At 36.1% G+C, this 12875-nt stretch overlaps 1 protein-coding gene across 1 annotated transcript; it reads right to left on the bottom strand.

The window, feature by feature from the left end:
* Positions 1-7566: 7566 nt before the first annotated feature.
* LOC133199433 (dynein light chain Tctex-type 5-B-like) lies at positions 7567-12868 on the bottom strand. The gene is made up of 4 exons (XM_061335238.1): positions 12783-12868; positions 10350-10486; positions 9795-10005; positions 7567-9205 (listed from the first exon to the last, which is right to left on the bottom strand). The coding sequence occupies exons 2-4, from the start codon at positions 10454-10456 to the stop codon at positions 9002-9004; spliced, it is 522 nt and encodes a 173-aa protein (XP_061191222.1). The 5' UTR covers positions 10457-10486; positions 12783-12868; the 3' UTR covers positions 7567-9001.
* Between the last annotated feature and the right edge of the window lie 7 nt (positions 12869-12875).

Genomic DNA, 12875 nt, shown 5'->3' on the forward strand with positions numbered 1-12875 from the left:
CATAAATTTAAATTTTAGGTGTATAGATATGAAGGGTGATTCATGCAGAATTTAGAATTTTAAGAGAACATTTACACAGAAAGATGAATACTGATAGCAATAATGGGGGAACCAAAAAGTGTCAAGACAGGAAGGAGTCTGTCCTTTTTCATCAAAATAAAAATAAAAAAATTATTGAAAATAGTGTAGTGAAAGGGGATGTGGATCCAAAAATATGATCCTGAGGCAAAAGAACAAAGTAAGTAATGGAGAAGGAGGGGTTCCACACATGAAAAAATTTCAAGGGGGAGAAATCTGTTGGAAAGGTCATAATCAGTATATGATGATGTGTGAGGGTAAAGAACTAATAATGTGGAAAAAAAGGCATAGATCTAATGATGTGACAGAGATGAAGTTTATGTAGTGATGTGTGAGTGGTATGCAGATCTAGCGATGTGTGTATAGATCTAGTGATGTGTGAGAGAGTGTGTAGATCTAGTGATGTGTGAGAGAGTGTAGATCTAGTGATGTGTGAGAGAGTGTAGATGTAGTGATGTGTGAGAGAGTGTAGATCTAGTGATGTTAAGGGAGAAAGTGTAGATCTAGTGATGTAAGGGATAGTGTGTAGATTTAGTGATGTGTGAGAGAGTGTGATGTGTGAGAGAGTGTAGATGTAGTGATGTGTGAGAGAGTGTAGATCTAGTGATGTGTGAGAGAGTGTGTAGGTCTAGTGACATGTGAGAGATGTGTAGATCAAGTGATGTGTGACAGGTGTGTAGATCTAGTGATGTGAGGGAGAGAGTGTAGATCTAGTGATGTGAGGAGGAGGTTGTAGATCTAGCGATGTGAGGGAGGGAGTGTAGATCTAGTGATGTGAGGGAGAGAGTGTAGATCTAGTAATGTGAGGGAGAGAGTTTAGATCTAGTGATGTGAGGGAGTGGATGTAGATCTAGTGATATAAGGGAGAGATTGTAGATCTAGTGATGTGTGAGAGAGTGTAAATCTAGTGATGTGTGATAGGTGTGTAGATCTAGTGATGTGTGAGAGAGTGTGTGGATCTAGTGATGTGAGAAAGAGGTGTGTAGATCTTGTGATGTGTGAGAGAGTGTGTAGGTCTAGTGACGTGTAAGAGATGTGTAGATCAAGTGATGTGTGACAGGTGTGTCGGTCTAGTGATGTGAGGGAGAGAGTGTAGATCTAGTGATGTTAGGAAAAGGTTGTAGATCTAGTGATGTGAGGGAGGGAGTGTAGATCTAGTGATGTGAGGGAGAGAGTGTAGATCTAGTGATGTGAGGGAGGGAGTGTAGATCTAGTGATGTGAGGGAGAGAGTGTAGATCTAATGATGTGAGGGAGAGAGTATAGATCTAGTGATGTGAGGGAGAGGATGTAGATCTAGTGATGTGAGGGAGAGAGTATAGATCTAGTGATGCGAGGGAGAGAGTGTAGATCTAGTGATGTGAGGGAGAGAATGAAGAACTAGTGATGTAAAGGAAAGGTTGTAAAAATAGTGAGGTGATGGAGAGAATGTAGATCTAGTGATGTGAGGGAGAGGGTGTAGATTTAGTTATGTGAGGGAGAGGGTGTAGATCTAGTTATGTTAGGGAGAGGGTGTAGATCTAGTGATGTGAGAGAGTGTAGATCTAGTGATGTGAGGGAGAGAGTGTAGATCTAGTGATGTGAGAGAGTGTAGATCTAGCGATGTGAGGGAGTAGATGTAGATCTAGTGATGTGAGGGAGAGAGTGTAGATCCAGTGATGTGAGGGAGAGAATGTAGATCTAGTGATGTGAGGGAGAGGATGTAGATCTAGTGATGTGAGGGAGTAGGTGTAGATCTAGTGATGTGAGGGAGAGAGTGTAGATCCAGTGATGTGAGGGAGAGAGTGTAGATCTAGTGATGTGAGGGAGAGGATGTAGATCTAGTGATGTGAGGGAGGGAGTGTAGATCTAGTGATGTGAGGGGGAGAGTAGAGATCTGGTGATGTGAGGGAGAGAGTGTAGATCTATTGATGTGAGGGAGAGAGTGAAGATCTAGTGATGTGAGGAAGAGATTGCAGATCTAGTGATGTAAAGGAAAGGTTGTAAAAATAGTGAGGTGAGGGAGAGAATGTAGATCTAGTGATGTGAGGGAGAGGGTGTAGATCTAGTGATGTGAGGGAGGGAGTGTAGATCTAGTGATGTGAGGGAGAGAGTGTAGATCTAGTGATGTGAGGGAGAGAGTGTAGATCTAGTGATGTGTGAGAGAGTGTAGATCTAGTGATGTGAGGGAGAGAGTGTAGATTTATTGATGTGAGGGAGGGGGTGTAGATCTAGTGATGTGAGGGGGAGACTGTAGATCTAGTCATGTGTGAGATGTGTATATCTAGTGATGTGATGGAGAGGCTTTAGATCTAGTGATGTGAGGGAGAGGATGTAGATCTAGTGATGTGAGGGAGTAGGTGTAGATCTAGTGATGTGAGGGAGAGAGTGTAGATCCAGTGATGTGAGGGAGAGAGTGTAGATCTAGTGATGTGAGGGAGAGGATGTAGATCTAGTGATGTGAGGGAGGGAGTGTAGATCTAGTGATGTGAGGGGGAGAGTAGAGATCTGGTGATGTGAGGGAGAGAGTGTAGATCTATTGATGTGAGGGAGAGAGTGAAGATCTAGTGATGTGAGGAAGAGATTGCAGATCTAGTGATGTAAAGGAAAGGTTGTAAAAATAGTGAGGTGAGGGAGAGAATGTAGATCTAGTGATGTGAGGGAGAGGGTGTAGATCTAGTGATGTGAGGGAGGGAGTGTAGATCTAGTGATGTGAGGGAGAGAGTGTAGATCTAGTGATGTGAGGGAGAAAGTGTAGATCTAGTGATGTGTGAGAGAGTGTAGATCTAGTGATGTGAGGGAGAGAGTGTAGATTTATTGATGTGAGGGAGGGGGTGTAGATCTAGTGATGTGAGGGGGAGACTGTAGATCTAGTCATGTGTGAGATGTGTATATCTAGTGATGTGATGGAGAGGCTTTAGATCTAGTGATGTGAGGGAGAGGGTGTAGATCTAGTAATATGTTGGAGAGGCTGAAGATCTAGTGATGTGAGGGAGAGGGTGTAAATCTAGTGATGTTAGGGAGAGAGTGTAGAACTAGTGATGTTAGGGAGAGGGTGTAGATCTAGTTAGATGATGGAGAGGCTGTAGATCTAGTAATATGATGGAGAGGCTTTAGATCTAGTTATGTGAGGGAGTGGGTGTAGATCTAGTGATGTGAGGGAGTGGGTGTAGAACTAGTGATGTGAGGCAGAGGATGTAGAACTAGTGATGTGAGGGAAGGGTTGTAGATCTAGTGATGTAATGGAGAGGGTGAAGATCTAGTGATGTGAGGGAGAGAGTGAAGGTCTAGTGATGTGAGGGAGAGGGTGTAGATCTAGTGATGTGGGGGAGAGGATGTAGATCTAGTGATGTGAGGGAGAGAGTGTATATCAATGATGCAAATGAGTGTTTTTGAATCTAGTGATATGAAGAAGTCGTAGATCTAGTGATTGGAGAGAGGATGTAGATGTGAGGGGGATGAAAATCTTATGACATAAAGAAGGGGATGTAGATGCAACTGGGGGGATATAAAAACTGGGATGAGATATACTATAGACCTAGTGATGCAAGGGAGTGATCTAGATCTACTGTATAAAGTTTTTTAACCCCCTCTTCATATTACTACATCTGCATTCACCTCTTGCATCAGTAAATGCACATCCTAACTTTCACATTACTAAGTGTATACAGGGTAACTCCCCCCCCCCCCTTTTGCCCTTGTCACAGGTTGGCAATTTTAGAACAGGGTGAATTCAAAGATTACAGCATTATCTGTTTTACATACCTGTATCTAGGAAAAATTCAAAATGAAGCAAACTTACTTGAAAGTGAAAAAAAAACGAGGATAGATTTGGTAAGAAATGGTGTGGAACTAGTAAGAAAAGGGAGGGGTGTATTTAACATGATGGAGAGGGTGTGGATCCAGTGAGATGTGGTTTGGTTCTAGTGAGACAAGGATATAGATCTAGTGAAATAGGGGATAGATCTAGCAAAATGAGGCATAGATTTAGTGAAATGGATATAGATCTAGTAAAATGAGGTGAAAATCTAATGAATTTAGATGTAGATCTAGTGAAATAGGTTGTAGATCTAATGAAATAGGGTTTAGATTTAGCGAAATGAGGTGAAGTTCTAGTGAAATAGGGTGTATATCTAGTGAATTGAAGTGTAGATCTAGTGAAATAGGGTAACGATCTAGTGAAATAGGATAGAGATCTAGTGAAACAGGGTGTAGATCTAGTGAAAACAAAACTGTGGATCTAGTGGAATAGGGTGTAGTTCTAGTTATGTCAGGGAAAGGGTGTAGTTCAAGTTGTGTGTAGATGGCATTTCTACATCCATTTCTCAACATTTAATGATGGATGTAGAAATGCAAAGGGGTCAAAATCTGAAGATGAATTTAATTTGGGATAAATCTAATGATGGAATGGATGTCAACATCTAGAGATGTAGGGGATTTGGCATAATTCTAGTGATGGGATGGAAGTCATCTTCTAGAGATGAAGGGGATTTGGCATAAATCTAGTGATGGGATGGAGGTCATCACCTAGAGATGTAGGGGATTTGGCATAAATCTAGTGATGGGATGGATGTCATCATCTAGAGATGTATGGGATTTGGCATAAATCTAGTGATGGGATGGAAGTCATCATCTAGAGATGTAGAGGATTTTGCGTAAATCTAGTGTTTGGATGGAGGTTAATATTTACTGATAAAAGTTAAGAAATGTAGATCTAGGGATGTGAAAAAGAGAACTATAGAATCAGAGAGATCTAGTGATGTGAAAGAGGGAACTATAGAATCAGAGAGATCTAGTGATATGAAGGAGGGAATTATAGAATCAAAGAGATCTAGTGATGTGAAGGAGGGAACTATAGAATTAGAGAAACCTAGTGATGTGAAGGAGGAAACTATAGAATCAAAGAGATCTAATGACGCGAAAGAGGGAACTATAGAATTAGAAAGATCTAGTGATGGGAAAGAGGGAACTATAGAATCAGAGAGATCTAGTGATGTGAAGGAGGGAACTATAGAATTAGAGAGATCTAGTGATGTGAAGGAGGGAACTATAGAATTTGAGAGATCTAGTGATGTGAAGGAGGGAACTATAGAATCAGAGAGATCTAGTGATGTGAAGGAGGGAACTATAGAATCAGAGAGATCTAGTGACGCGAAAGAGGGAACTATAGAATTAGAGAGATCTAGTGATGTGAAGGAGGGAACTATAGAATCGGAAGGATCTAGTGACGCGAAAGAGGGAACTATAGAATTAGATAGATCTAGTGAAGTGAAGGAGGGAACTATAGAATCAGAGAGATCTAGTGATGTGAAGGAGGGAACTATAGAATCAGAGAGATCTAGTGATGTGAAGGAGGGAACTATAGAATCAGAGAGATCTAGTGATGTGAAGGAGGGAACTATAGAATCAGAGAGATCTAGTGATGTGAAGGAGGTAATTTGTATATTTCTATACTTCTATGACCCTGTAAACCTGATATAATTGTAGACTACAAAAAAGATTCATCAGCAAAATTCTGTTCAGCATTTTCATGTGTTGAATTTGACTTCTGTTGTTAAAATTTTAAATGAACAAATTCCTGATATAAGTAACTTCTAAATGTCTGTTTGTACTTTGTTGCTGATTTGTCTCTATAGGTTTTATACATTCTCAGCATATTTAGACAAGCATCCCCCTTAACACTTGTTCTTTCTCAGTAGTAGTTCAGAGTCATTCACATTTGCAGCCATTTCTTTGCGAAATTTTATTCAGTGAATATATGTTTTAGAACATAGGTAATCAGAGATTACAGAGCTCACCTCAACGAATGTTGTCTTTAAATAAGGCAGTCCCAAACTAATAATCTAGTAGTGTGCATCCCTAGATGTAATATTTATGCAATTTTTGTCCAATAGGGCTTGCAGTTACTTGGGAATGGTTGATTTACCTAAAAACTTTAAACTAGTCACTCATCCAGAAAATGTAAGTCATATCCAGCATCCGAAGCAAGTTTGAGAGTGTTCATCCTGTGATGCATCATCCATGCAAGTTTGGTTCAGATAGCCCTTATAGTTTATTTTAACCTGGTCACTCATGTGGAAAATGTTGGTCAGATACAGCATCCGAAGCAAGCCTGGTAGTGTGCATCTTTAGATATATCATCCATGCAAGTTTGGTCAACATAGGGCTTAAAGTTACTTGAAAATGAGACCTGCTCTAAAAACTTTAACCTGGTCACTTATCCAGAAAATGTAGGTCATATCCAACATCCCAAGCAAGTCCAGTAGTGTGCATCCTTAGATGCATCATCCATGCAAGTTTGGTCAACATAGGACTTATAGTTACTTGGAAATGAGGCTGCTCTAAAAACTTTAACCTTGTCACTCATCCGAAAAATGTAGGTCAGATCCAGCATCCGAAGCAAGTTCAGTAGTGTGCATCCTTGGATGTATCATCCATGCAAGTTTGGTCAATATAGGGCTTTTAGTTACTTGGAAATGAGACCTGCTCCAAAAACATTATCCTGGTCATTCTTCAGCTGAAATTGCAGCATCTGAAACCTTGACTGGTACAATAAAACATACTAGAAGCATCCTCCATGCATCTCTGATTAATATAGGACACAGAAGTACTTGAAAAAAAAACTGCAACCTGGGATGCTAACACCGACGGTATTACATAAGCTCCCCCAACTTCGTTAAAGTGAGCTAAAAACCATAGAAATGATCTGTTCTTAAACTGCATCCCATATCAGCTCGTTCTCTTCACATTAGCCACTGAGCCTGGTGGAGCTTTAATGGATAATGTTGTGAAATCATTTTTGTGAATGGAGGACAGGTCGTCTTTACCCACAAACAATAACTGTCAATGTATCAGTTCATTGAATCTTTTGTATTACATGATTTACCCACAAAATTACATCCCCATGAACCAGGAAAATTTTGGTCATTTGATATAAAACAATTCCACAGTATGGGATGCTTACATAAATGTGACCAAAAAAAAACATAGCATGTGATATTATCTATGCATAATCAGTCACCAATATGAATCTTGCTGAAATAAATACAAATATTTACATGTCCGAGATTATACTACAAATAATAAAAAAAAATTGATTTCTACATAAAGGCTTAAGCTACTGGTTCATCGATAAGCGTGTTAAAAAAAAATCACATGCAGGACAGGACATAGAGAGACAGAAATAGGAGGGGCTTGTGGCATGCTAATTAATGGAATCAAGTGCATGTAAATATTAAGGAATAACTGTCAGATTTTTAGGTTTCATGATGATGACCAAGCAATTGGCTTGTGTAATAATTTTATGCATAAATGCTGAAGGTGTTTATGCAAATTATCACGCAAGCCAATTGCTTGATCACATCATGAAACCAAATCATAAGACAGTTGTTCCTTAAATAAAGAATTTAAGTCCAAACCAGTGTATCTATACAGCTTGTCACCAAGGCTGCTGGGTGCATAATAATTCAGGTAGATATAATAAGTTTTATTTAAAAGTAATGCAAACAATATTTTGTTTCTTCTAAAGCATTTATTTGAATTTTTCATGTCTAGAAAGGGCTGAGTGCTTTCAGTGACTACAAAAATGGAAGGTATTAACAAATAACCTTATATAGATATATTCTGACTATGAACACAAAAAGAGCACAGTTGCACAGAAGCTCTGCTTGATCTGCAACAATCAAAGTCATACATGTATATTGAACAATTAGTCATTCTACTAGAACAAATTATTTGTCTACAGTAATGGAAATGAAAAATATACATGATCTATATCACATTCTTCAAATATACACTGGAAAATCGAACACTGAGACAGTTTATTGCTAGAAAAAGGGTCTGTAAAATAATAAATATATATAACGCATAGAAAATATATAGTAAGAAATAAATCAGAAGATGTTTGTAATGCACAAGAAATCAATAAAAATGATTCGTTCTTAATATCACAGTAATTACGTAAAAATGTCACAGAACTGATGTATGATATACCAATATTCAACAACAACACCATTAAATCTTATTTACAATAGTAGTTTTAATTATAATTTATATGGAAAAAGGATCACTGTTCTCCTACAATTAATTTGAGTTATCACACTGGGTCTTGATTAATTTTGGCAAGGGAGATAACCTACAGATAACCTTAAATAATTTATTTGACTTGGGTTATAATGCTAAGACTTGGCAACAGTAAAAAATGTTAAATGTTGGTTGGCTAAGTATTTAACATTTCATGTAACAGAAAAGGAATTGACAGTAAATTGATTACAAAGGCAACCCAGGCATAATACTGACACATAGTAACAGAATCAGACAGAGGGACAGCCAATGTACAAAATGTGAAAAATCACTGAAAATATCAACTTCTTGTTATCATTATACAATTATAAAAGTTCTGTATAAATACCATATACAACAGATGCTGCTTAATGCTTTACAGAAAAAAAAATCTTGTTCAATTACCAATACTTGAACAACTGCACCTCACAAACAAAATCCATCATACAAATGGCCAAAAACCACTCCTAAGTAAACAACAGCTCTTAATTAACTTCAAATAATCTTTTAAAAATAAAGTTTATGCAGAAATATAAAACTCTGATTTATGACTTCCTCTGGAATACTGCAATGATGCTGTCATAATATTCAATTGTTTACAAAAATATGCTTTATTCATTACAAATGTACAAAGTGAGACCTTGGTCACAATCAGGCTCTATAAAAATATACTTACTTCCCCAAAACAACACTTTTTTTGTATCTTAATTTCCAGTCATGGCCTTTAGAAAAGATACTTTGGCTAATACCTAATATATACCCTTCACACTGGTATCAAAATACAGCGTCCAACAAAGTCCAGGAATCGAGCATTATCTCACTAAGCTTGCTGATTGCAATGAATTTGACAATGAATGCAGTTATATTCTTCTTGCAATATCACTTTTACTCATAATAGATTCCAAATACAGTTCCTATAGCAAACAGTGTCTTGTTGCGATATTCAAAAGTAGAATAAGTGTCACATGACGCATCCCATAAGCACCTGCTTCCTACCCACAATCCTGAGTTTTTTAATTCTCCTATGTGAACTGTGCAGATTATTTTGAATCGAGGGATCATCATTTCTTTGACCCTTGCCTTAATGATCTGTAAGATGAAAAATTTATTAAAATTGGACTTTCTATGCATGGAATATTTTGCTTCATTAGAGTTTAAGGTCTGACGACACGTTCCTCGAATGTCTGTTTTGTATCTCTTCATAATATACAACAAATTTATCATAATTATCATTGTCTTGTAATTTCTAAAATGTTTACAAACTGTTTACAAAAATAAATACACCAAAAATTGTGATATTGGCAATGCTAGTGATTTCCAAAAGGATTATATAAGAAACACCATCCTCTGGTATTTTGCACAAATGCCTGGTAAGGTACCTCATTTTTTTCAGAGGATACCTGTTAAAGTAGCAATACTTCATCAACAAATTCTTGGGAAAAATTATATATTATTGAGGAACATGTCATCTGACCTTACATATAAGAACATCACAGGATTAACCAAATTAAAGCTAATATAAATATCTTTGTTTTGAACATATTCCATTTACAATGTGTCAGAGGGATTGGATAAAAGTTTTGAAAATTTAGGTCTTCTCCCAGTATAATATAAATAAATACAGTGTTACTATGGTTTTTATTTTCAGACTATATTTTCTAACTTTCCCTAATCTCACCTCTGATAATGTTTTGGTCATTTGTCTGCACAATTCTGGTTCATATTTCTCTTCTGCTAAGTACCCTTCAATCACATCTCGAATGACGTTCTTCACTTTGGCGGATGGAAATCTCTTGTTTGGTGTAAGTTGATATGTATTTTCGAATCTGACTGGAGGTTTAAAGTCATGGTGCCCCGTGTCCTCGGTTACAGAAACTGTGCTCATAGATCTTAAAAATAAAAATCACAATTTTTATGTGTAAATACAAAGACCTTTTTAACCCAAATATATGCTTATTGTAGAATTTAAAAAAAAGAAGAAAATTGTCACCTATGATCAATGCTGAGGTAGTAAAATAAAGTTATGGTTCAGGTAGCAGATTTGGAATATCTTATCTTAATAAGATGGGAGGTACCTTTGAGAACTTTCACAAAAATTGACTGCACAAAAAATAACAATTCTACAGTCATCTTTTTATAATTAAATAATCATTGCTTGAGCATGTTACAAAAATAATTCATTATTTTGAATCAAGGAATCGAGAGAAATGTGACCAGGAGGTTAACAACCTACCCGACTTTGTGGAACTTGATAACTTCACTACTGGCTAATGAAGACACCGAGCCCTGCTTCTTTAACAGCTTAGCTGCCTTCTCTCGGGCTAAATCTCGGTCTGTCATCTTGATACTAGTCTCCTCTTATAGTCTAATCTGAAAAAATTTAAAATGACCCAATTGACCCAAAGATAAAGAAAAATCTCTTCTGTCTTGCCAATGTCTAATGGAAGTCCAGACTTCCTAACATTTGGAAACAGTTCCAATCCTGTATTCAGTTATACAACAGTAACGCCAAGTCTTCTCAAATATTTGTACTAAGTCTACTAACAGAACTCTGTCTGTTCACTGACAAGACTTAGCATTTAAAACCATTAGCTAAAATTAGTAATGCAATTTGTCATATGAAGTACTCTTATTACTGGTGAAAGGAAACCCCATTAAGATTCCCATAACAGTAATTGTCAGCAGATAATACCCTCCAATAATATACACAGCATGCAATGTCTAGCTGATCAACTGCTGAACGAGCTGTCAAAGTAATGAAACGCAAAACCCTATTCAATGAATATGAACCATTTTTTAAAGTCAATATTGAACCTAACCTTATTGATCTATTGCATTTCTTATCATTTGTAAAGGTTGCAAGTAATTGTGAAGTGGTTTACACAAAAGCTCTGGTTTTTAATATGTTGACATGTTTTGGGCATACCTATTTGAAGTTCACCGTGTGCCAAGCAGTAAAATTTCGATAGAAAACTCAACTTGAGTCTTTTGGCAATTTAATAATGTAATTACAGTTTAAATGCATGCAGCATTATAGAAATTAACATAACTCTACAAAATAGTCTTTGTTTGCAACCATATCCTGGTAGATAACACTCTACTGGCACAGCAGGGGGGATATTGAAATAAAACAATGTATGTGGTGTTTAGTTAGTCTACTCTGTATTTCTTGCTTTAATAGAAAATCAATTTTCAACCCAAACAAAACTGTGTTACAGAAATTTATCTCAAATGTTAGTGCTAGCTATTATTGATGACAAAAAAAACCCAACATATTTCTACATGTTCTATAGAGCAAATTTGGTTGATCTATGTTTGATATATTCAAAATGCATGCAGTATGCGAATGAAAGATAATGATCAATTGTTTATTTTTAAACACCTTTCAGATGGAAAAAGATATACTTTGACATATTTTAAGAACAATGGGATCTGATCTGATCCCTGAATATTGTCATAATCCTATTTCAATCAACACCAGTATGATTAGACTTCATGAACATGTAGAAATAAAGAAGAGTTAATTCAGGTGTAACAAAGTGACTGATCTCTATTTTATGGTTCACTATATTATTTACATTTAATACGAAATATACCAGAGTCACTCTCTGTGGACTGGGGAAGCAACTAAATAAGGGCTTAAATATATGTAACATTACAATAACTGCTACACTGCAAAAAATTACTTTTTAATAGATGTAAATAAAATTTTGCAATATTCTGAATATAGAGTTAATCTTTTCCATAACATTATATGGCTTATCAATATCTAATTTATACAGACTTAGATACACATGTAATAGCATAGACTTATTCTACTTTTAATTCAATCTTAATGTTTAATGCACAGTTAAAATGGACATTAGTTTCTTCTGGTGTAAGCAAATCTAATGTGGAAAATATAAATCAATTTTCTATAATTATTGTCTATATGCAAAATCATACATTAATACTCTTTTGAAAGAAAGATTAAATTTCAAATACCTAAAAAATATAAAAATACAATGGAGACTTTATAAGGGAATGCTGGACAACTGAATGCACCTTAGAAAAGTCGAGTTGTCCTGATTCTTACTCAAGTGCTTAATTAAAAATCCAGCTAAACTGAACCATAAAATGTGTTATGTTAATTATAAACATTCATTTAATGTTCTACTTATATCCAAATAACACTAAAGCCTCCATGAGGAAACTGACAACTGAAAAATATTAAATCATTCTTATTTTTTGAATAAAAAACTTAAATGATTAAATAAGAGCTTAGATGAGACTATGCCAGTGGCTGACTGTAATACACTGGATCAGGTTGAGATCATCAGGAGAATCAAATTAACATTATTAAATCATAATTTGATTAAAATTTTAATGTTAAAAATCTATTATACAACATACAAATCACTAAGTTAAATTTGTGATTGCTTTAATTATATACATTTTGGAAAAAGTTTTTCATTTGAAAATGTTGAGACTGAACTTTTCATTACGTGTTTATAGATAAACTTGCCTCTCCCTCTGTAGAACTTCAATTGAAAACTAAATCCTAACTGGCCTAAGCTATACTAACATTCCAATCTACTACACAAAATTTTCCAATGTTTTTCAAATTACCAGAACCATCATATATGTAGATGGACCAAAGGATATAAGCTATATTATTTGAACAAACCTTAAAATGACAAGATGACAACAATCCACACTCAAAATTTCAAGCTTCCCCCTACAGTTGCCAAGTGAACAAGATGCTAAATTTAGAGAGCCA

Source organism: Saccostrea echinata, unplaced genomic scaffold (assembly GCF_033153115.1).
Source record: "Saccostrea echinata isolate AGI-Se365-2 ecotype Australia unplaced genomic scaffold, CSIRO_AGI_Sech_v1 ptg000034l, whole genome shotgun sequence".
Classification (NCBI taxonomy): domain Eukaryota; kingdom Metazoa; phylum Mollusca; class Bivalvia; order Ostreida; family Ostreidae; genus Saccostrea; species Saccostrea echinata.